General features: G+C 44.7%; 1 protein-coding gene and 1 long non-coding RNA gene across 13 annotated transcripts in view; one reads left to right on the plus strand and one right to left on the minus strand.

Annotated features, from left to right (window-relative positions):
• Positions 1-22,396, plus strand: part of LOC116325218 (BAH and coiled-coil domain-containing protein 1) — a 61,680-nt gene that overhangs the window by 30,617 nt on the left and 8,667 nt on the right. For 6 of the 12 annotated variants that reach the window (XM_039610714.1, XM_039610708.1, XM_039610716.1 and 3 more), the window contains 20 exons: positions 4,696-4,821; positions 4,974-7,280; positions 8,144-8,258; positions 8,360-8,559; positions 8,764-8,925; positions 10,403-10,683; positions 10,984-11,329; positions 12,172-13,116; positions 14,458-14,627; positions 14,785-14,921; positions 15,121-15,237; positions 17,683-17,794; positions 18,140-18,374; positions 18,514-18,687; positions 19,937-20,110; positions 20,224-20,513; positions 20,680-20,760; positions 21,103-21,226; positions 21,343-21,457; positions 21,938-22,013. In XM_039610714.1, the coding sequence (XP_039466648.1) occupies positions 4,696-4,821; positions 4,974-7,280; positions 8,144-8,258; positions 8,360-8,559; positions 8,764-8,925; positions 10,403-10,683; positions 10,984-11,329; positions 12,172-13,116; positions 14,458-14,627; positions 14,785-14,921; positions 15,121-15,237; positions 17,683-17,794; positions 18,140-18,374; positions 18,514-18,687; positions 19,937-20,110; positions 20,224-20,513; positions 20,680-20,760; positions 21,103-21,226; positions 21,343-21,457; positions 21,938-22,013 (6,287 nt within the window). The remainder of the gene's footprint in view (positions 1-4,695; positions 4,822-4,973; positions 7,281-8,143; positions 8,259-8,359; positions 8,560-8,763; positions 8,926-10,402; positions 10,684-10,983; positions 11,330-12,171; positions 13,117-14,457; positions 14,628-14,784; positions 14,922-15,120; positions 15,238-17,682; positions 17,795-18,139; positions 18,375-18,513; positions 18,688-19,936; positions 20,111-20,223; positions 20,514-20,679; positions 20,761-21,102; positions 21,227-21,342; positions 21,458-21,937; positions 22,014-22,396) is intronic. The other 6 variants (XM_039610719.1, XM_039610709.1, XM_039610713.1 and 3 more) reach the window with 5 other exon arrangements.
• The window catches only part of LOC120439740, a 64,287-nt gene continuing 43,402 nt past the window's right edge, over positions 1,512-22,396 (minus strand). The window contains exon 3 of the long non-coding RNA XR_005612713.1: positions 1,512-2,333. This is a non-coding gene — a long non-coding RNA (uncharacterized LOC120439740). The remainder of the gene's footprint in view (positions 2,334-22,396) is intronic.

Raw genomic sequence — 22,396 nt, forward strand, 5'->3', positions numbered from 1 at the left:
AGATAATGCCAAGCCTAATAAAAGTAATGGAGGTGATTATGACTGGGATTATTACTCAGTTGGCAATGGAGGCCATTATCTCTATTGCAGTTTAATTGCATATAACGCACTAAGAGCATGATTGAATCCAGACTGTTCATCAACCACATTCAGCTGTTCCCTCCTCAAGATAATTGCATATTGTCTTTTTCCTGTTTTGCATAAAAAGCAAGTCATCAAAATGAGCGGCACAATTACCCAGACTCTCGCCTTCTCTCTCCGGGTGTCAGCAGAACCCCACCAGCATCAGAGCAGGCATTGACTTGTGCTTGTGTCGGTGCATTAGTGTTTCGCTTGTAACCTCAAAGATGTGCTGTGTTTTTATTTTTTTCCTTTTCTTCTTTTTCTCTGTTTTTAAAGTGGCTGCTTGCGTGCGTCTCTAAGCAAAGCAGTTCAAATTTGTATTCGAAAATGATTTTACGATTCGCACGTTTCTGGCATATACCTGTCATTGCGCGGAACGTCTTTGTTTCCGCTATTCCTCTGACACATTTTTCTACAGATTAAAAGCCTGAAATCTATCACGTAACAAGCAGATGAGAACAATTATCTCCTTTGCTTGCTAACTAGTTACTTAGTGCGGATAAACAATGGACTGTGGCTATATGGAGCAGGCTAATCACATTTATTTTTTATTACTCCTATTTGGTGAGTCAATTAAGAATTAATTCCTCTTTTCAATATAATAAGTTTTGCGGGCATTTGAAATGAGTTGGTGATAAAGAAAAGCCACATAAAATGTAAGATGGATATTATTTTTGCTCCATTAAGCCTGGAGAAAACAGCGAAAATGTTCAGAAACGCAGCATTCTTCCAAGGTTTCAGTGCCCTGATGTACCACCATTACACTTCTTTTACTGATTATGCAGGCTGTTAGAAAAATTACAATATTTTAACCTTCTGCATTTGCTTTACCCTAAACATATCCATGGAAACGCCCCTACGTTGGCTACTAAAGTAAAAAAATATTCCACCGCAAACTTTCAACCTCAGTTTCTCAGGTTGGCTAAACTAAGGGGGAAAAAAAGGTCTTTCAGCTTCAGCTGCCCTGGCATGGGCGGTAGTCTGGACGTGCTCTCCTGTCAGTTTAGTCTCCTTTAAATGACACTGGCTGGTAAGGATAACTTTGGCAAAGTCTTGTGTTGACTTTTGGTTAAAGATTTATTGTTTTGGGAAAAGGAAAGTGTACAGCCAGTCTAACAAATTCTAGGATATTTCTATAAGGTCACAGCAACAAGACCCAAACCATTAGTGGCTTTCATGACGTCAGAGGAGTTAACAGAGATTAAAGGAAGTTTTTGTTTCAGAATCTCTTCTTGCCAGCTACAGCAGCAGCCATTGTATGTTACCACAAGGAATTGTCTGTTTTTTTCCTTTGCTGAGCTGAGCTGAGCTGTGAGCTCACTGTCACAGAGACGGAGTCTTAGTATACGGCTACGGATGCAAGAAGAAGGGTGGGTCGGTGGGGGGGATGCAAAAACAGGGGCAGATGCAGTGTAATGAATGTTTCAGTAAATGTAAAATATTTTCACAACACCTGTTAAAATAAATTAGGCCCACCGAGCTTTTGAAAGATTTATTTTCATGTTTGGAACTGTTTGAATAAACTCCACTGAATCGACTGAGTGGAAAAATAAAAAAGAATACAAATAAAAATGACCAACAGAGGGAAAAAAGGGTGGGGAGTGGGTAAAGAATAAAAAGAAAACCTGCCGACTCCTCGCAGTCCCGAGGCCAGCTGGCCACAGTCCAAATGACTTCTTAAGTTATGCCAAAAATAATCGCAGTCTCATATCTTTGTCCACACATATAAACACACGCATGCACACACACACACAGAGTTGCCTGCACACACCTGTCTAATCCACTTCTGTTTGATACGCCTTTCCAAGCCTATCTTCAGTTGTCCATCTTTCCTTCTGTGAGCAGTTGCTTGCTTTTCCTTTTGTAGGATTTAAGCTGCACCCCCCGCCTCTCCTCTTCCTTACTCCTGCTTCTTTCATTCTCTCTCTCCCTCTCTCTCTCTCTCCTGTGCCAGTCTGCATCCCTTCCTTTCAATTAGTCAAACCTGAAGAGATCCACCATAGCACTGCCCCTCCTCCGCCAAACATCTCTCGTCTCCTCTCCTCTTCTCCTCCCTTTCTGTGTCTTGATGGTTCTGTCACTTTTTTCTCAATTAGCGGACCTGACAGGCAGCTCAGGCTGCTCCTCCTCTCCTCTCGGTCTTCCTGTGGCGTGCTCTCTTTCTCTCCGTCCTTCTATCTCTCCGTCTCTGATGCGTTACAGCCACCTCCCTGGAGAAAATAGAATTTTCATTTATGTTATTTTTTCTTCAATCAAAAGTGGTGAAAGCCTTATCAGTAACTGAATGTCTTCAGAGAAGGTGTAAGAGGACTGGTATTGTGCTAGTGAGAAACTGCCTCTAAAGCAGCAGGAATAATTCTCCTCTGCCTCTAGGTGCTGTTCTATATCTAACCCCCTTCTTTGTCCTCCCTGTTGGCCTGCTTCTCTCTACCCACCATGTTGCGAGAAATACCTTCAGAACTTCTAGAAATCCCTCCTTGGGATGCAGCTCTGTTTGTTCTGCCTCTCACCCCTGCTCTGCCGCTGGAAAGGAGGGCATGCGCTGTGAACTCCCCTCTGCCATTCACTTGCTGATGCTGGCGTGTTTATGTGTGAGTGTGCGGAGGGAGCGAAGGAGAGCGAGGTTGCTGTGCAGTCAGCAGACTGCACTAAGACCCTGCTCACGTCGCCTGCAGCAGCAGCGGCAGCAGCAGCAGAAGTAGCAGCTTCCCTTGTCCTGGCCAGATTAATGGCTGAATGAGCTCCGCCGTGCCCAGCAGTCCCCCTCTTGCCGCCCCAGTGGAGAGCATGCTGAAACTGAGCAGGCTGGCATTATCGGGCACAGCCAGACCACACTGTGAAAAGGGATTACGCCATCAATCGTCACGCTCACAAACAACATGCTGCCGCAGAAAAAAAAAAAGACCCTCTCCCAGCTCGGATAAAGACTGGCAAACAACTCTGTGCTTTTCCCTCTCCTGAAATCAAAGGAAAAAATGACTTGCTTAAACAAAGCTCCCCCCTCCCCCCAGCTGTAAATGAATTGGCATAATTGTGCGTGCTTATTAATCATGACAGCAAAGGAGGAGACAGAGACAAAAGAGGGGGGGATGTGAAGGAAAAAAACGAGGTAGAAACATAGGTGAAAAACGGGAAAAGGGAAAAGTGAGGGTATGTAATTATCACGCCTTTGCCCTCCTCAGAAAGCAGCACCTCCTGTGTTATTGCAGGGCTGTTTGCCCCCTCTGCGTATTTCATTAATTAAGATGGGAGGATGCAGAGGCCGCACTGAGAAGAGGTCATTAAGCCCAACACAACACTCCTCCCTCCCCAGAGCTGGCTCATAGGACCGGGCCCCATTGTTCCACCGGCAGAAAGTGAGACATTCAACACTCATAGCTGCTGTAAAAACCATGTGTGTACAAAAACACATGGCCGAATAAAGTGCATCTGCGCTTTCTGGGATCAGGTCACACGTTTTCCAAAATTTTTTCCTCTCTTTCGGCCCATATCCTTTTTACGCCATCCATGAGCTGCACTGGAAAGTAAAGCTATAGCGACAGACGGGTCTAATGGTGGAGCTGAAGAGAAGTTAATCACTTAAATTTTACTTTATGACAGTGGGCTGATAGACCTGTCTGTCCTATGAATTAAAAAAGAAACACAAAATAAGTGTGTCTCTGTCTTTTTTGTCTTTTTTCACTATATATACACACATATATATATGGTCCTTTTATTTTCCTTAGTTATTTCTGTAACTTGTATGTAGACTGATGACTTGGATTTAATCATGCTTTTTTTAAAGTATTGAACTAAAATTACACTATAGCGCTGCTGTCATTAAGCAACATCATCGCATTATTGGACATTTTTTGTGTGTCCTTTACAGTACCTCAATTTTATTCCGTCTGTTGGGTGAAATGATTAATTACACGGTAGCATAGATAGGCTAATTTAATTCACATTGATGTGTTTAGATGCTATAGCTACTCAAATGCAGAGAAAGTGGGTTGTCATAGAGATGCTTTTTTTTTCGTATTGATATTGCGATGGGCTTTCATCTCAGTCCATCTTTTCTCTCCTCTACACTCAAAGTCCTTTGTGTTTTCCAATGTCCCGTTGCAAAATGAGCTTTTTGTTTGGTTGTGGCGTAAACGTCCTCCAGATGGGCTTGATGTAATAAGCCCAGGTGTACTAGCTTACAGGCCCAACATCCCGATGACCTCTTACCTCTGATGTAGGTCAGTAAAGGTTAGCCGCCCAGCTCTCTGTTCATTGCAAACACAAGCTTCAAATCCATCCTTATCACCCCATTCAGATGGTTAAAGGTGCGGCTGCCACTTCTAAGAGTGAGTTAAAGAAAGCACCATATGTTTCAAAGACAAATTTCATATATTACAGAAATCCCCAGGCTTGTCTGTTATTGTTTTCATTCTAAACTCCAGCAGGAAAGGCAAACATGTGAGGCACAGCCAGCACTTATTTGCGTATGAACACCACCAGCTGCATTGGACCTGAAGGATTACACTGGATAACTGCATCTCTGTGGTTGTTATCCTTTCTTATCAACTCTCTCCCTCTCTGCTATCTTAGCAGGTCCAGGGTATCCTCGATTCTCAGGGAGTCTGGCCCACACGTTCCTTCCTATGAGCCACTTGGATCACCATGCCAACAGTGGAGTTCTCTATGGGCAACACCGTTTCTATGACACACAAAAAGGTGGGACGTGAGACTATTAAAATTTAATCACACGGAAATAATATTTAATTCAAATCTAAGCGGTATAGTCTGGTGGTGTTGTCTGTGCAATACTGAGAGCATGCTTTTTTTTCTTTTCGTGACTAATTTGTCTCCTTTTTTCTATTTTACAGAGAACTTCTACCTTCGAGGTCTCCCATCCCAGCCACCTCTCATCTCAGCCAATCATAGTCTGCCACCAATGTCTCGGGCAGGTTCAGGACACACTCAGGGGTCCTGCAGCAGAGACAGAGATCAAGGGGTAGGCACAGGCATACATAAGGGTCTTAAAGAGGGGTCTGTGGAAAGAGGAGTGGTAAATGTCAAGGACAAGGAGAGATCCAGCGGGAAACAAGAGGCTAAGGAAAGACAGCAGCAGCAGCAACAGCAGCAGCACCACACTCACCAGCCACCCCAGCCAACACACCACCACCATTCTCACACTCATCAGCAGCACCCGCACTATCCTCAGCACCCACTGCCCCTGGAGGAGGTAAACAGCCGGGCCCTGGAGAGGCATAAGGCGTCGCTCACGATGTACAGCAAAGAGCACCCTCAAAGTATGAGCAAGCCCCTCAGTGCCTGTTTGCACAATGGCAAGATGCAAAATGGAGATCCAGGAACTGGAGCAGGGGCTAAGGTGTCCATGTCCAGCTGTGGCGGTGAGGACACAACCCTTCGGGCTATGGGCGGTGGGGGGAGCAGCCAGAACAGACATTTGGGGACTAGTGGCAGTGGCCGCTGCACCAAAGAGGGGGTAAGTGGGGAAATGAGGATCAGTGAACAACCTTCAGACTGTTTGGAAAGGGGTCAGGCACCACTTCATCACTCTCTGCCCTACTCCGTACCCCCACCCCTACACATGAGTTCTGCTACTGGAGGGGCCCATCCACATCCTCATGCTCACCCCCATACACATCCACATCCAGGGGGCTTCCATTGTCTTCAGCTCCACCCCAGCCACCCACATCATTCCCACCACACACACCACCATCCAGAGTTTTTCTGCCCGCCGCCACCTGCTCCTCTAGCCAACCCTGCCTCGCATGAGAGGGGGCCAGTCAATGTGGGGCGAGAACCTAAAGTCACAGGGCCTACATTTGTGCCATCTGTGGCAGACGTAGGCGATAAATCTAATGGGCCATTCCAGCTTAATAACCCTGACTGCCAGGGTGTGGGTAGCGGAGGAGGAGGCAGCAATGCCAAGGACAAGACAATAGAAAAGAATGGTGGCGGTGGGCACCACAGTAATTGGCACAGAAAACAACAACAACAACAACAACAACAACAACAGCAACAGCAGCAGCAGCAGCACCCATACAGAAAGACAGAGAAGGCTCCAGATTGGATGCAATCCCACCATCAACACCTTCAGTCCTCACAGCTTCCTCCACCTCCCCAGCAACAACCACCACATTCTCAACAGCAGCATCAAGTAGTGCGATCGCGGAGTGCTGAGTGTATCAACAGTGGTGTGGAAATGGATGTGTTCAGACCCTCGCTGCCCCAGGGACCCAAGGCAGGGCACTCGGTCCCTCATTCTGTAAACACTTCTCCTTATCGAGACTGTTCCCACCCAGGACCCCCGCCCAACTCTTCCCCACTTGGAAGTAAAAACATGGGGCAGCACAGTGGAACACAGCACAGTGGTCCCGGAGGTAGCTGCTCTTTACAGAGAGATGGCCAAAAGGTAGCCAGGATTCGCCACCAGCAGCATGGCCGACCTGGCCCAGAGACATCCTCTGAGTTGAACCAGGGGAATAGTCAGGAGCTAAAAAGAAAGATGGACATGTCTCCTTATGGTTACAGCAACAGCAGTGGGCAGCAGCACCACCACCAGCAGCCCCCAGTGCCACCCTGGAATATGAGGCCTCCTCACCACATGTCACAACCTGAGGAGGAGCAGAGGAAGTCATATATGGAGTTGGGGAGCACTGGTGGGCAACACTCTCAGCAGCAGCAGCAGCAGCAACAGCAGCAGCAGCAGCCGGGAATAAGCCTTCCTCCTCCACAGCCCCCCACGGCACCTCCCCTCAGCCAGCAACAGCAGCAACCTGATCCCCAGGGTCCAACTCAGGGAGAGAGCAGTGCAATGAAAAGCTTACTAAAGTACAGCAACCAGCAACAACCACTGCTTGTCTCCCAAAAGAATCCATTTGGGGGGTTAGGAAATCTAAAATCAGGTCCATCTGGGGGGAGCTGTGCCCTGCAGGGCAACAAACAGACTCTGCCTTCCAGGAAGGGTACGGCTAATGACAGTGAGCGTCCTGATTATAACGGGCGGAGCAGGGACATGGGGGAGCCAGGTCATGGCGAAAGTGAGGTGCGGCAGCCGCCAGTGGGAATAGCAGTGGCGGTGGCCAGACAGAGGGAACCACCTTGTCGTTCAGCTGAAAATCATCCGAACAGCCGACAGGGCAGGGTCCATCCGTCTGTGAAAGGTAAGCAATCCAGGTCACTGGCTCGTGAGAAGGCCTTATATTTCTTTATCTATGACTTGCCAACAATATTGCTGCAAAGAGAGAAAAAGCCATATAGAAAATAAACAAACAGGAAAAAGCACATTTTTAAGTGGATAAAAAGCCAGAAAAATATTGATTTTGTGGTGATACCCTTTGCTGAATGCAATAGAAGTCCAGAATGGTATAATTCTCACACTCACTGCCATCAGGGATACGCTCCAGTCCCCGTGATCCATTACAGGATAATGTAGGCATAGCTAATTCTATGAATGGAGTTTAATACTTATGGGTTTAAATATAAATTTCCTCTGCAGCAGTCCCAAACAATGCCTTGCTGATTTTAACTTGGTTTTCTCCTATTTAACTTTCTAGTTGCCCTTAACCAAACATTAGTGAGGTAAACAGGCATCAGCCATGATGTTTACAGATTACAGATGAGTCTATTTAGAGTTGCCAAGATAAAAAGTAATTAATATAAGATTTCTAAGCCTAGCTCTGAGAACAACAGTATGTAAATGGAAATAAATAGATATACAAAAAAATACAATATTTAAAAAAAAACTTTGGACAAAATTGACCTACATCAAGTTTCAATTTTATTTCATAAATATCTGAATGTGTTATTATATTATGAAGCAAGTTCTTTTTCTTTCAAATAAGACAACAATATGTCAATGCTGTGCAGTTCATTATTTTAGCATGAATTCTGCCAATACGAAATCATTTAATACTCAAAATATATTCATTTGCAACTTGCGGCACGGTTCTGACAAGTGGCGAGAGACTTGGGATTTTGTTCTCACTGTGAACCACAATGGTGAAAGTTGATGTTTGCCTCACAGGGCAGCCCCGCTCCATGTATCTGTCAGATCCCACCACTGAGGAAGACAGGAAGAGGCTGAGTGAGGAACAAATAAGTCTCACTTGCTTGGACAGGGAGAGGGATGCATATATCAGGTATGTATTTTTAAAGGTGTTGTTCGGTACTTAATAAATTAAAATCTTTACGGAAACTTTCTTATTTGTATTTCTTTATCTTTATCTAATTCTGATGTCAGGGATAACAAAGAAAGGGTGGAATTTGCAAGGATCCACCCTTCCAGCAGCTGTCACGGAGACCTTGCCTCTCATCTCATGGTCCCAGGCGGGACGTCCCTCCAGTCTGGCCAGTTGGGAGATCCTGCTGCACATTCTGCTCACCATCATTGGATGCCAAGAACTGGAAGCCCATCTCTCTGGATGACGGGACATTCTTATGGTAAGACGCTTTCCGATGGCAGGATTTTATTGTTATGGTTATGTTTATGTTTATTCATGTGTTATAAAGACATATAGTCCAGCTTTTTTTGTTTATTGAAAAAAGGCCAAAACAAAGACGTTTAGATTTGATTTGATCAGCTGATACATATATTTAAAGGTCTTTTGTTTATATGGAATTCTGTAATTTAATTTCTTTATAAAGCAGGTATAGGTCATACAACCCTACACCAGAATTTGCCACCAGCTTTCTCTGCAGCCATGCCAGGCCCTCTGCAGCCAGTCCTGCCTCTCCCTCAAGACCCCTCTGCCCAACTGGTGGTCTTGCCCTCCGAGCCTCCCACCCATCCTGCGACCCATCACCTGGGTAAGCCATGGCATTTTATATGTTAATCTAATCAATCTGCCAAGCACAGGCAAACTCCACCGGTACAGTATCTGTATAAAAAAAAGAGTAAAAATAAGAAAAGCTTGCTTTTGCTTATGTTTTTGTGAATGTTAACTGTGTGTGTATGGATGAATGAGGACTCACAGGAAGAGAAGCTAAGGGCTAAGGCCGATGCTAATGGGAATCCAAATAAATACAACACAAGCAGCAGAAATGCACCAAATTCAGCTTATGTTCTGTGAAACTAAAACGAGTTATTTCACTGTTAATATTACTTTGGACTAAGATAAGTTTGCAATCTTATGATAATTGCTACATGCCAACTGCTTGGCCCAGCAACAGTGGCACTCTCAGTAGCTCAGGATGCTCATACAAAGCTATTTTGCCCGTACAATACCACAGCAGAGGAAGAGGAAGTGAATGAGGTGAAAATCACTTCACCAGAGTCATTGTAGATGCGTATTCAGTGAACAGACTGTGAAATTTAATTGGCTCCCAGTCTTTGACGATATGTTTCCTTCTGCGCGCCACAGGAGTTTCAGCTGAGAAGGGAAGTGCATCCACAGAAACTTTCCCACAGGAAATATTTTCATATCCGATTTTATGTGGCGAAATTCTTAGTGTGTCTTGCAAAAGGAGCTGAAAGATCAAATTCATTTGGATAATAAAACCGCTAATGCGGAGTGTGTAGCACAGTGCTAATACAGATATTATGAAGACGCCCATTATGTAGTTCTATAAAGTGTGGTCTTAGTACTTTCCAAAAGGCACCTCTGTCATTGTAGATCACCCATATGGAGTTGTGCGTGTCCTTAAATCCACATAATGAGACAGGTTGTACACCCACACACATGGGAACCAGGCTTACTGCTGGGCCCTTTTGCAGAACCCCTACTGTGGTTTGGCCGGGAAGGTGGGACTTTTTGGCATAAAGGCCACGACGAATGCTCTGACGAGAAAAACATGCATTTCCAGCACAGCATTTTGACCTCTAATCAACCTATGACCACATTTCATCATTGTCATAACGTCTTTTTCCAGCATTCCAAAATTCTCAAAGCAGTTCTTAAGAGGCAGCTTTCTGTTCAGAGCGGAGGAGAGTGTGGGATTGTTTCTGCCTGGGGAGATGTTGTTCTGTGAAGTCAAAAATCTTTTTTTATTTTTTTCCTTACAGGATACATGTTGTTGCTATAAAATGTGAATACAATGATTTTTTAAATGATCCATAATGGTTTCAGTGTTTTGAAATAGTTGTGTGGGAGGCACATAATGATAAATATGGAGAACACAACTGTTCTCTGTTTGCTAATGTATTCTAGTGAGTCGTGCCTACTGTCGATGCGTATGAGCCCAAAGAAAAGTGATGTAGAGTGTGTGTGTAAGTGTATGCATGTGTTTTTGTTCTAAGGTAGCCCCCTCCATCACATTTCTCCTTTTTTTTTTTTTTCCTCATTAGATGTGATGGAGCAGCCAGGGCTGTGGCCCCCTGTGTACGGCGCCCGGGGCCCACCCTCCCACATGCAACATCCTGCTGTGTACTCCCGATCCCAGTTTCTACGGCAACAGGAGCTGTACGCTCTCCAGCAGCATCAACAGCTTCAGCATCAGCACCAGAGTCACCAGTCGCAGCAATCACAACTGCAGTCTCAACCTCAGCAGCAGCAGCAGCAGCAGCCACAGCAGCACAGAGCTGCACATGCCATGAACATGCAGCACCAACCCGCTCACAATGCACAGGTGATTGTAGAGTCAAAATACGCAAGGGAGATTAATACATGCAAAAGTGCAGGCAATACTCGGGAAGAGTAAGCGAGTCATGGATCCCGTGACTTTTGAGTCTATTTTCAATTTGCATAATATTCTTTGAAGGATATGCCGACTTTCCTACAGGGGGAAAAAAAAACTGTATTCTCGAATATAGAAAAGCAAGTAGCTTTGGCTGTAAACCAGATTGCAATAAATGTACTATTTGGTTAATGCATAAAATCACTTGTTCACTAAATTTAGATATGCAATAATTTTGTATTAATGCCACAGATACAGAAGAGAGCAGACGAGCCCTCAGTTGAACTGGAAGAACTCATTTCAGAGCCAAGAACATCTAAACCTGCCAAAGCGTACTCTTACAACCCACCGCAGAGGAACACCTCACCCCCTGGGACCTGCACCGCTCACCTGTCCCCTTGTTGTCAGTCCCCTTCGCTGCGACAACATCCCAAAAGCACTCCTTCAACACCCTGCCCCGCTCCTAGCCCCGTTGCAGCAGTACCTCATTCACCTGCCATTAGCCCTGCTCCACCTCAAATGCTAAAGGTTCCTGAATCCCAAGACAAGACGGGAGAGGGACAGCCTCCACAGGAATACCCAGGGTCTCTGGAGCCTGGTAAGTGCAAAGAAGTGTCTAGAAAAAAAATGCAAAAACTGTGCGTAAATGTTTTCAAACTGTCTTTGAAGCAGTGTGCGCAGCGGTTTTAGTACGAGCAATATCATCAAATTAGCGCCTGTGAGATAACATACTGACACTAATCAGGTAATCACAGAGTCATGTAGAAAACCAGAAATAGAGCAGAAAACAGTTCTAACATATAGTCAAATCTTGTGCATCATACTGATTGATAACTGGAGTTGTCACTGTTCAGTGACCCCATTTTTTTTCCTGCTGGTGTTGTGGTAATATGTGTGGGTAGTTGTTTTGGCAAACTCTCTGATTGAATAAACGGTGAAGAAAATGGCTGCCGGCTGTGCTGGGACTTTCCAGAACTGTTACCTTGGTAATGATTGAGAAATACCTCAGTAGCAGCCTTTACATCTCCTCCACCCCCACACGCCTGACACTATCTTCATCATTATTAATGTCTGGCTAACGGCTCCCACAAGCCAGAGGAATTGTGTCAGTTTCTCTGATAAACTAAAGGTCTTGTCCACTTTAAATAACACGTACACACACAGTTACTTGTGGTAACTTCCTAAGGTTGGGGGATCAAGGGAAAGTGCTATTTCATTTCCTCGCCCTGGTTTTTCACTCCATGGAACCTAGTTAGCAAGAGAGTTTCGTTTATCATGGGCATGATTGGTAATCTGTAACACATCCCCATCACAAAAACAGTGCTTTCTATTAAGGAATTATAATATGTGGGTTTTTTGGGAGGATGGTTTATCAAAATGATTTGGAATAAATAGACAATTGTTAAATATTAAATTAATAAATATTCTTTTCATCTATAGACTTGCCTCCTGGATACACATACCCTGCTATTGCCATGGACTACAGGAGCGGACCGTCACCTCAGGGTGTTCAGCTGGCTGAGCCAGCTGACCTGGACGCAGTCCAAGTGGAGCCTGCTGAGCATGCTCCCCAGTCTCTGGCCAGCCTAGGGGAGGAGTTAGACTGTCAAGTGGTAGTCAGACCCCTTCCAGACCCACTCCCACTCAAGGAAGTGGCGCACGAAGAGGAGAACAGAGTGGTTGATGGAGTTCTGGAGCAGAGGGATGAGGTGGAAATAACAGCCGTGACAGAAGCTAACTATGTCCACAGAGAGGAGGAGCAAGCAGAGGAGCAGGGACAAATTGCAGAAGAGGTGCTGGTTTGTCCACCTGTTGAGAGTACTGTGTGTGAGGCTCCTTCCTGCCCAGTTTCCATTTCAACAGAAGAACCTGATAGGCAAGACGCTGTCATTACCTTGGAAGAAGAGGATGATGATGAGGTGACGGGTGGGGAGATTCAGGTGGAGTATGCTCAAAAGGTCAGCATGCCTGGAGAGCAAGAGCCAGAGCTGCCCACCATCATCGAGCTTGATCCTGCTTCTCCTGAGTCACAGTCCCCGCCTAATGAGTGCGCAGAGGACAGTGAGCAGCAGCACGACAACAAGATGACCCCTAATGACGCCTCAGTGGATTCTGTGTGTCTTTCCCCTGCCTCAGCTTCTGCCCCTAGCCCAAGCGAGGAATCTTTTGCTGTGGCCCCAAAACCTGTTGTGCCCTGCTACTGGAGTCTGGAGCTGCTAATTGCTGCTGCGTTCTGCACAGATGTGCCTCCATTTCCCTTGTTCCCATATAGTACACCATCGGTTGCCCCATCACAATGCAACCCACACCAGGGTATCGAGCTTCTGAGTGAACTAGCGGATCTGGAGCTGCAGCAGCAAAAGCGCACTTGTGGAAAAAGCCAGGGTGAGAAACAGTGACTCCTCCATGACTCTAACACATTCACATTCACACAGCAACACTCACATCAACAGAATGCACTTTTTTCATAGTTTATTCTCCTTTTCCTCTATGTCCATTGAGACAAACTCCCACTCCCCCCTCAGGCCTAGCCTCCATCGCTCTGTGCTCCCTCCCAGATAGTCCTCTCTTCCTGCCGGTCTCATGAGCCTCTTGTGAATTCTAACACATCCCCAGAGAGGCTGTCTACATGCTTGCTTGCCGTTGCTCTTCTTTGGCATGTTAAAGCCACTTTTATTTCCTAAAAGGCTGTTCTAATGATGCAGGGCCTCAGGAGAGGGAGAAAAAGCAGGAGGACAGGGCTGAACTACTAGTGAAGGGTGTACACCTTCCTCTCTCACTCACTCTCTCTCCCTTCGAGCTCTCCTCAGGGAACCGTCTGTGTCTCTCCATCCTGCAGCTGTTTGATACACTCGTGTGCGCGCACCCAAACACGCACAACTGCAAATACACAGACTTAAACTTAAAGGAGACACACCAGTTTGTTTCATTCTCTCACTAACATAACACTTTATACTAAAAGTTGGTGTGTAATCACAAAAGCAGTCATTGTTTTCAGCACCCTGGAGCATTGCCTGGCTAATTAGACCCCATTGTTTTTAAGTGGCTTTAAAAGCTTCCTTGTTTTTCAAAGTACCATGCGTTTTTTTTTATTCACGCAAAAGGATGTTTTGTGTTTACCACAGCATCCTAATGCTTTTAACTGCTCCCAAAAGATGGTTCTATAAAAAGGGTATCATCTGATTCCAGAGTCAGTGATGTCTTCGATATGCGATACTGTTGACAGCTTAGGCAAGTTGCACATGTCGATTTAGAGTCACAACTATAGTTAGTAAGACGATTCAGTATATTTTTATTTATTCATGTGAAGATGTAAGACTGTGTTACCTTTATAAACAAAATGTCATTTTCCTTGTGACTAGGCTACAATCTCTGCTATTCAGCTTGTGGCTCAGACCATTAATGGCAGATAGACTACTCAGTGTCATAAGCAGATAGGCTACATAGGAAAAGCTCAGTCCAGATGGTCTGTGAGATATCAGCATATGGTGAGTCCAAAATAATGTGACCTCTGAAAAGATATGCTGCTGATTTCTCATACTGTCCTAATCTGCTCAAATTTCTGCAGAAAACAAAACAAAAACAAAAAGACCCATCTTTCTCTCTCTCTTTGACATGAGTTTCCTTTCACAAATGTTAAGTAAACAAGCTCCGTCCACTGTGGCATCTGAATCAAAAATGTATAGATGCAATATGAACCCTTTTTCTCCCCCCTTCTGTAAACAGAGGAGGAACTGCTCATGTTTGACCTCCAAAGCCTTGCCACCCTGGCCACGGCCCGTGCGCTGGAGCTGGGCTCCGAGGAAAGCAGCAGCGCGAGTTCTGAGCGACAATTTCCAGCCCGCAGGATCCTCAATTTACGAAGGAAATGCACCTGGACACCTCGCAATGAACCAGTAAGGCTATAAAAGTGTGCCCTTCTTGACGCTTCAAAATGTTCCCAGAATTCTAACGACATTTCAAACAAATAGTAACTAATGGAGTTGTACTTAAAATGTTCCTTGATTGCTTTTGTTACATGTTACATACCCACTAATTATGCATGTTGTTCAGGTGTGCCCAGCCAAAGTTAGCATGGAAACAATGGATGGTCCAGAGCTTGCAATGCGTGTGAAATTGGCTGAGCTACAACGTCGGTATAAAGAGAAGCAGAAGGAGCTTGCCAAACTTCAGAGGAAGCATGATCATCAGTGAGTATGGCACGGTCCTCCTTTACCTGCGCCGATTCCCAATCAGTCAGTTCCAAAGCAGTAAAAACATAAAAGTATTTCATTCACTTATAGTTTCAAAATGGATTCCTTTTAGTGCTTTAAAACCTTCTGAGTTTAGATATGGGTAGCGTCTTAAAGCTGGGCCGGCTGCATGTGTGTTTACATCTGCGTGTGCCAGCAGGAAGGAAGAAACACCTCGCAGCCCAGCACGGCGAGGACCGGGGCGGCCGAGGAAGCGGAAACCCACCCTCACCACAGGTCCAGTGTCCTCATCCGAGGGCCAAAGAAAAGTCAAGTGAGTATCAGTCAGCCCATCTCCGCTAGCTGGCTGTAGTCCAGTCATGCATGATAAGCCCCTCTGTATCACTGCCATACAGGCACTGCCTCTCATTGGCATAAGCAGGAAACGGGAGAACCGCTGAACTATTCTAGGAAGTCAACTCGAACCTCTTCTAATCTAATCAACACTGGTGTTAATTGCGTAACGGGGTAGTCTGTGTCAGCTGTGTCCTACAGAATACTCATTCAGGCTTAATATATATAAATAAAAACATTCAACTTAACTTTACTGGGTTGAATTGTGCGCACGTCTGATTCTATAGGCAATAAGACTTAAGCTGACATTTTGAGTTTTCAGACCATGTCCATGTATGTGTTTGAGGAATATGAAGAAAGAGGAAAAGTTAGCGGAGATGAACAGGAGAATGAAAATAAAGGAGGTGTAGAGAGTGCAGAAACAAGGATCTTGACTTTTTCCTTAAATGAATTGATGACATTTTTTTTAAATCCAGTTCTCAGCATTCTCAACATTGTAAAAACAGCGATGCCTTTCCTGTTTGGAAGTTGTGTTGGAGGGGTTGGTGAGAGGTTTCAGTTATCCCCGGCATCTAGGCTCAGAATGCTTTGGGCACTAAATATTACCTAGCAGCATTCCCTCTCTGTCCATCTTAATCCTTCTTTTCTCACTTGAGTTTCTGGACAACTGTCCACAGCTGCCCCTTTGCAATGTCACTTGCCACTCTTCTTCCACCCATGTCCTCTTGCACCCCCCGCCCCAATAGGGCCCGTGCTGATCAGATGCTAATACTGAGTGACAATGACACCCAAATATAAGGCCTGGGCCCTCAAGTGAAGCGCAGTGGAGGGAAAGTGGGAGCAGATATGGGGTTACAGTCTCACAGAAGAGTAAACTGAAGTCTGTCTTTTTGTTGTACTTTAAATTGAATCACAGCTGAGACACTTTATTTTTCTTAAAGGCTCCCAGGGTGTACAACCTTTTGTTTGTGATGTGTGCATGAGAAACAAGCAAGCAGGCTGAGGACTGTTTAGCCCCATGTTGCGTTATGTGGCAGGGTTCTATAAAAGCGCCGTCCTGCACCTGCCAGTCATGCCGCTACAAGACGCTGATGCTTTTGTGCTGATGGGGGTTAGTGGGTCAGTGGGTCAGTGGATAGCCCACCCAGCCTTTCAGTATTTTTTTCCCTACTTTGCTTTAACCACCAGGGGTGCATGTGTGTGGTAGTGTTTGAGTGGGAGATACATTCAGGCCTCGTGATCAAGCCTTCCAACTTGCAAATGCTATGCATCTGATTAGTTAGAGATGGATGCAGCAGTGTGCTTATGACCATTTAAGCAGGCATTGTTTGTTTCTGTGCACGCTTATGTTATTCCTGTGGGTAGAGCATTGGGGTCCTTTGTGGTGTTGCTTTGATTTGGGGTTGGACGGGGTTGTATGCTAGAGAGAACTCCTGCTTGCCAGCAAACCCTGATAATCAATTCTGTTTAATTAGTCACTGTACACACAGCTCCACCAGCCCCCTCCACCATAAATGGGAGGGACTCTGTCACATTGTGTTTGTCAGCAGCGGAAAGCAAGCCGTGGTGGGATCTGCCTCACGGGGACAACTCACACTCCACTGGCACCTCTGTCACTCTCCTGTCAGTCAGTGGGCAGAGAGTCTCACTGCCTGACAATTGCTTTCATTCTTCTTGTGTCTTGCAGGTGCATGCTGAAAGATCCTGATTATGAGATTTACACACAATCAGCACCTACATGGGCACTGTGAATTCGCATGCTGCTGATAAATGACATCAAAACAAACATGCAAAAAAACCAGCACATGGTTCCTTACTTTAAAAACTGTTTCTGCAACAATATGGAAGCAGAACAAATGGGCAGTATTTTACTTATCTACGTCAGATTTAGTCATTGCTTACTTTCTAAATGGAATGGTTTCCGAGGTTGTATGCATGCTAGGAGAGAGGAAGTTAATCTTTTGTTTGAGCATGGTCTGGCTCATTTCGGTGTGGTCTACCGGCAGTCTTCCAGAGGGAAATTCAAAGGCATTTGGAGTGGTTGGCCTGTAAAGCTGCTCAGCGTACGGAAAAGTGTGTGCCACAGTGATATGAAAAAGCAACCAGAGAGCCATGATACTCACTGAATACAATATGACCACATTCAAATTCCAGTGCCTTCTAACCATTCACAGTATCCTTCAAAGCTGTGCAGTAGTGCTTCACAGGGGACAAACATTCTCCCTAGAAGAAGCATTAACGCTTATGACACCAAATTGCCCTCAAACAATCCCAGGTTTCTTGTTAGAGATTAATTTTCAAGTGGGTGTCTCAGACACTGGACTCTTTTTGTCCTTTTTGTCATTCGGCTCACGAGACAGAAAAGGGAAAGTTACCAGATCCCAGAGAGAGGTGACTCAACTCCCTTCTTTTTTTTCCCTTGCAGATCGATGGGGGCAGGGCTTGGCTTGCCTGACGACCTGGGAGGGGGCGGAGAAAGCCAGCGAAGGAAGAAGAGGCTGTCCAGTCGAGGCTTTGAGCGACTCAGCAGCACACAGGTCAGGGTCCCCTTGTCCTACTCTCTTCTGTCCCACACATAGCCAGAAATAAAAGAAGCCGCTCTTTGTTTCTTTGCATTTGATATATCCCTTTGTTGCATCCCATTTCTAATTAGGCGCTACCCTCAGGAGTTCATCCTGATCCACTGCTCTCCATATAAATGTCTGTCTTTTAGAGCTTCTCCAATTGCTTTTTTATTCTCTATTCTTGAGAAAACAAGGGCTCTCTTCACATTGTCAGAATACATGATGATGTCATTGTGATGTCATTGTGATGCTTTTGTGGCTTCTGTAAGCAGGAGTGTAACTGGTTTTCACCAGCTCTCATCTGTCTTTCTGTTGCAGCAGGTAAAAGCACAGAGCTGCAGAAAAAGCAGTCTTCACAGCATGCTCAACTCCAAGCTGGCTGGAGATGTGGTTCAGCTCAAGCAAAAGGCCCAGGTTAAAAAGAATCTCTCAGGGACAGGCTCGAGGGACAAGGAAATTTCACTCTGCAACTCCAACCTTAAGCATGGACACAGAAGCCAGGGCACAGGCAAAACAGACTCCAGGCGAGAGTCTGGGGGACAAAGTGATACAGGTAGATAGTGGCAATCATTGCACTGATTGTGCTTTTTCCTCCTGTTTTTAGTTTTACTGTGCAGAGTGTTGTTTTTTTTCCCCCCCATCAGCAGTTACCCTTAGAGTTAAGCAGTGATTTATTTCTTAAACTTTCTCAGCAGCCAGTGGGGACAGTGTCCACCAAGAGAGCTGGACCGGACTGGTGCGCTGTGGACGTAAAAAGGGATCGACCACTCTGAGCCAGCACAGAACAAAGGTTCACCGTGGCCAAAGGCACGAAGCAATGGAGGAGGAAGAAAGCTCACCTGCAGAGAGCGACTCCTCTGATCAAGGTGGGACAGTAAATACTGAGCCTGGAGACCTAGTTAAGTCAAGTTAATGATTAAGGAGACACACACTCTACTTTTAAGATTCGGATTAAAACTTTCTGTTTTGATGAAGCTGATAGTTAGGGCTGAATCAGGTGACCCTGAAACATCCCTAAAACATATGCTGCAATAGACCCAGGCTGCTGGGCGCACTGAGCATTTCTTCTTCACTCATCTCTTTTCGCTCTCTCTGTGTTTATACACCACTGCTGCATTTAATCATTCATAATTATTCAACTCTGGCTTTTTCTCCCATAGTGTGTCTTTTGTCCTGTCTTTCTCTCTCCGCTCTCTTCTCTTTGCCCTCACCCCCCAACCGGTTGCGGTGGATGGCTTCCCCTCCCTGAGCCTGGTTCTGCTGGAGGGTTCTTCCTGTTAAAAGGGAGCTTTTCCTTCCTACTGGTGACAGTAGGAAGGATTGTTGGGGTTTCTGTCTAATATCACAGGGTCTTTATCTACAATATAAAATGCCTTGAGGCACCGCCAATTGTGAATTTTTGCTATATAAATAAAATTGAATATCAAAATTGAAAGTTAGCTTTAGATATCTAAATGGGTAGCTATGAAAATATGACGGGGATTTTTTGAAACATTTCTACAAATTTCTACAAATAAAATAAAAATGCATATCTGACAAGTCAAGCTAACGTACTGAGTCTATGATCTAAAAGCTCCTTTAAATCTATATCGCCTTTTGCTAATTTCTAAAAAAATTGAAAACCAATCCATTTTGATGAGCGAGTGAAGAAAGATTGGGATGTATGTCTTGGCAGAGATGTGCATTTACATTCAACAGCTCAGTGGTCAGCTCTGTTGGCTGGTCTGGGCTGGACACAGACACACAACTATAGACACCTGGCTGTGAGAGTATTGCACACCCCTGGAGACCAGCATACCAGGTCAAAGAGCCACTGCAAAGGAAAAAAAAACTGCAGTGACAAACATAAAAACTCATACTCTCCCTAGCACACACATTCGCAGTAGCATGTGGGTTCACACCAGGAAATACCACTGAAGCAAAGCAGTTCATATATCTTTCCTATGAACCGTTAAACTATTTACTTTAATGCTAATGAAGTGCCTGTGGATTGATTGGGAGTGAATTAAAAAACTTTGCTGGTTGGTAATGACTTGGGGAGATGGATTGGATAAGCTAAGTTTTCTTTTCATGCCTTTACTGAATATATGTTGTATTGTTTCCTAAACCTGTTAGAAGATGAAGAAGAGGAAGGCAGTTGTGATACTGATGAAGTTCAAGATTACAAAGTCCAACCCTCTAGAGATGTCACTTTAAGCTCCTCCATGATTGGTCCTAGTCCATCGTCTGTTGTAAAACTGGAGGCCAACCAGAAAGCCAGGAACAAAAAACAAAGGCAGGAGCTTTATGGTAAGACTGCCCTTTGAAAATAATTGATAATTCAACGAAGCATCTGTTTTACATTTGTCCTCCTTTGTATTGTTAGCTCAGTCTAAATGTCCTTCTGTAATCAAACCATACAGGATCCCAGAGTCTGTCTGGTGCAGAGGGGGAAGTCAAAATCAGGAAGAAGTCCAACTCTAGGATGGGCATGACCACAGCAGTTAAAAATCACCAAGACCACCAAGATCGGCAGCCTGAAGTAGCAAGAAAAACATGTGGGCCCAGGTCTAAGGAACCTCGGTGGGGCAGTCTTGGGACCAGAGGCAACCGCTACAGGAGGAGCATGGGACTAGCTACCTTCCCCACCACAAGTGAGAGGCTGAAACGGGCAACCCGCAAGAGCACCATGTTGAGAGGAGCAATTAACAAGGTAAAAAAAAAAATTCCAATAGAAATTTTGATCAACCAATTTTATTGAACCACATATACTGAAGATATGACATAACAAAACTGAAGTACAAACTTTGCATTCGCTATATCTTCATGTGCCCTTGCTGTGGCAATAAGCTGCGATTCCTCTTCTCTCACTTTAACAGAGGAGAAGTTGCTGGCCAATTGGGGGCTCATCTTTGCAGGGCGAAGATGGAAGCAGGGGACAAAGGAGCAAAGACCAACAGGTACCAGCAGGCGAACAGCAAACAAACACAAGCTTTCAATTCTGGTCATATCTTACTTTCCAACACATTATTGTGGAACTACTATAAGCATTCAGCATATTTTGCATAGCTCAGCCTCCTGCTGAGTAAACTCTGCGGAGAAGATGATGTGTTATAAGGGAGGGACAAAACAAGTAAAATGAGTGCAGATAGGTAATGGTACAGGTTTTGTCCCCTGTGGTTAACTGCTAGTTTGAAAAGCATTATAAACAATATCTTATCACACTATTTCCACATTTATTATTTATTCATCTTTGCAGTCATTTATGCTTCCTTTCATCCCTTCTGATATGTTCTGTATAGCCAAAGGGACGAGCAGTGAGTCGTTTGTTGGAGAGCTTTGCTGCTGATGAGGGTTTTCAGATGGATGGTAGCAGCTTCTCAGAGGAAGAGGAGCACAGCAGCCATTCGCGCAAAAACCCTGAAGGTCTGAGATAAAATTTTATATCTTTTTTTTAATAGTGTTTTAAGTAGCAGATTGTAATGGTGAAAGTAACCATTTTAATTTTAACCAGGATACATTGTTCGCTCTTTCTTATGCAGTTCCAAACTGTGTCCTGAGCAAAGAGCTATTAACCGATGGCCTGAAGGTGCTGATTTCCAAGGAGGACGAGCTTTTATATGCTGCCAGGGTCCACACTCTGGAGCTACCAGACATGTAAGTGAACTCTGTTTTTTTAATATACACAACACATTTTTTTAATGTTAGTCTTAATTTAACTCAAGAATGTTATCTTTCAAATTATATCCTAAAAACTTTTGTCTGACCGTTTGGTCAATGTTAACATGAAGTAAACCTTGTGCAAAGTGGCATTTCCATGCAGAAGCTGAGGTATGGCAAAAAAGGGCGTCTATATTCAGAAGGTTATTATAGCTGTCAGAGCCATGTTGATAATTAGAAGGATTTTTATATGCTCATCATAGAAGTTATTAATAATTTTATGCTTCTTACTTAACAAACGCCACATTATTCCATACTAGGCTCTGAGTATCAATACAGCTCCTCTGGTGCAGGCAGCAAAGAGATGCTATAACAACAGTAGAGTGGGAGTAACACATGACATGGGAGCCAGGCAAGCATAATACAAGCATCTGAAAATAGCTTCATCTTTTTTCTCTCTGCTGTGCCTCCCTCTAGCTTTAGTGTTGTTATTGACGGTGAAAGAGGAAACCGCCCAAGAATCTATTCATTGGAGCAACTGCTACAGGAAGCTGTAAGTTCACCTTGTTGCACCTAAACACTCTTTGTTAAAAGAAAGCCATGTCTCATCTTTGGCCATGACAATATATTCTTTCTTTGTACTTTTTTCCACATTGCCTTCCAGCTTTTCTTTCGCCTCTTTTAGCTTTAGCTCATTTCGCTTTCTCTCTTTCAACTTCCCTTGTTTCCTCTCAGGGGTCATTGAGAGCATCTAAACTTAAGTGAATATGAACAGATGGGCAGGATCTTTAGGTTTATGTGTGTGAGTATCTGTGAATGTCTGTTAAACTAAGCTCTTTGTGTGGGCTGGATAATCCCACCAAAACCAGGATCCATTCACGGTTTGGAGATTAAATAGGACATGATGCGTACATTACGTCCCCTTTACTGCCAAAA

The sequence above is a fragment of the Oreochromis aureus genome, linkage group 4 (genome assembly GCF_013358895.1).
Source record: "Oreochromis aureus strain Israel breed Guangdong linkage group 4, ZZ_aureus, whole genome shotgun sequence".
In the NCBI taxonomy this organism is placed as follows: Eukaryota; Metazoa; Chordata; class Actinopteri; order Cichliformes; family Cichlidae; genus Oreochromis; species Oreochromis aureus.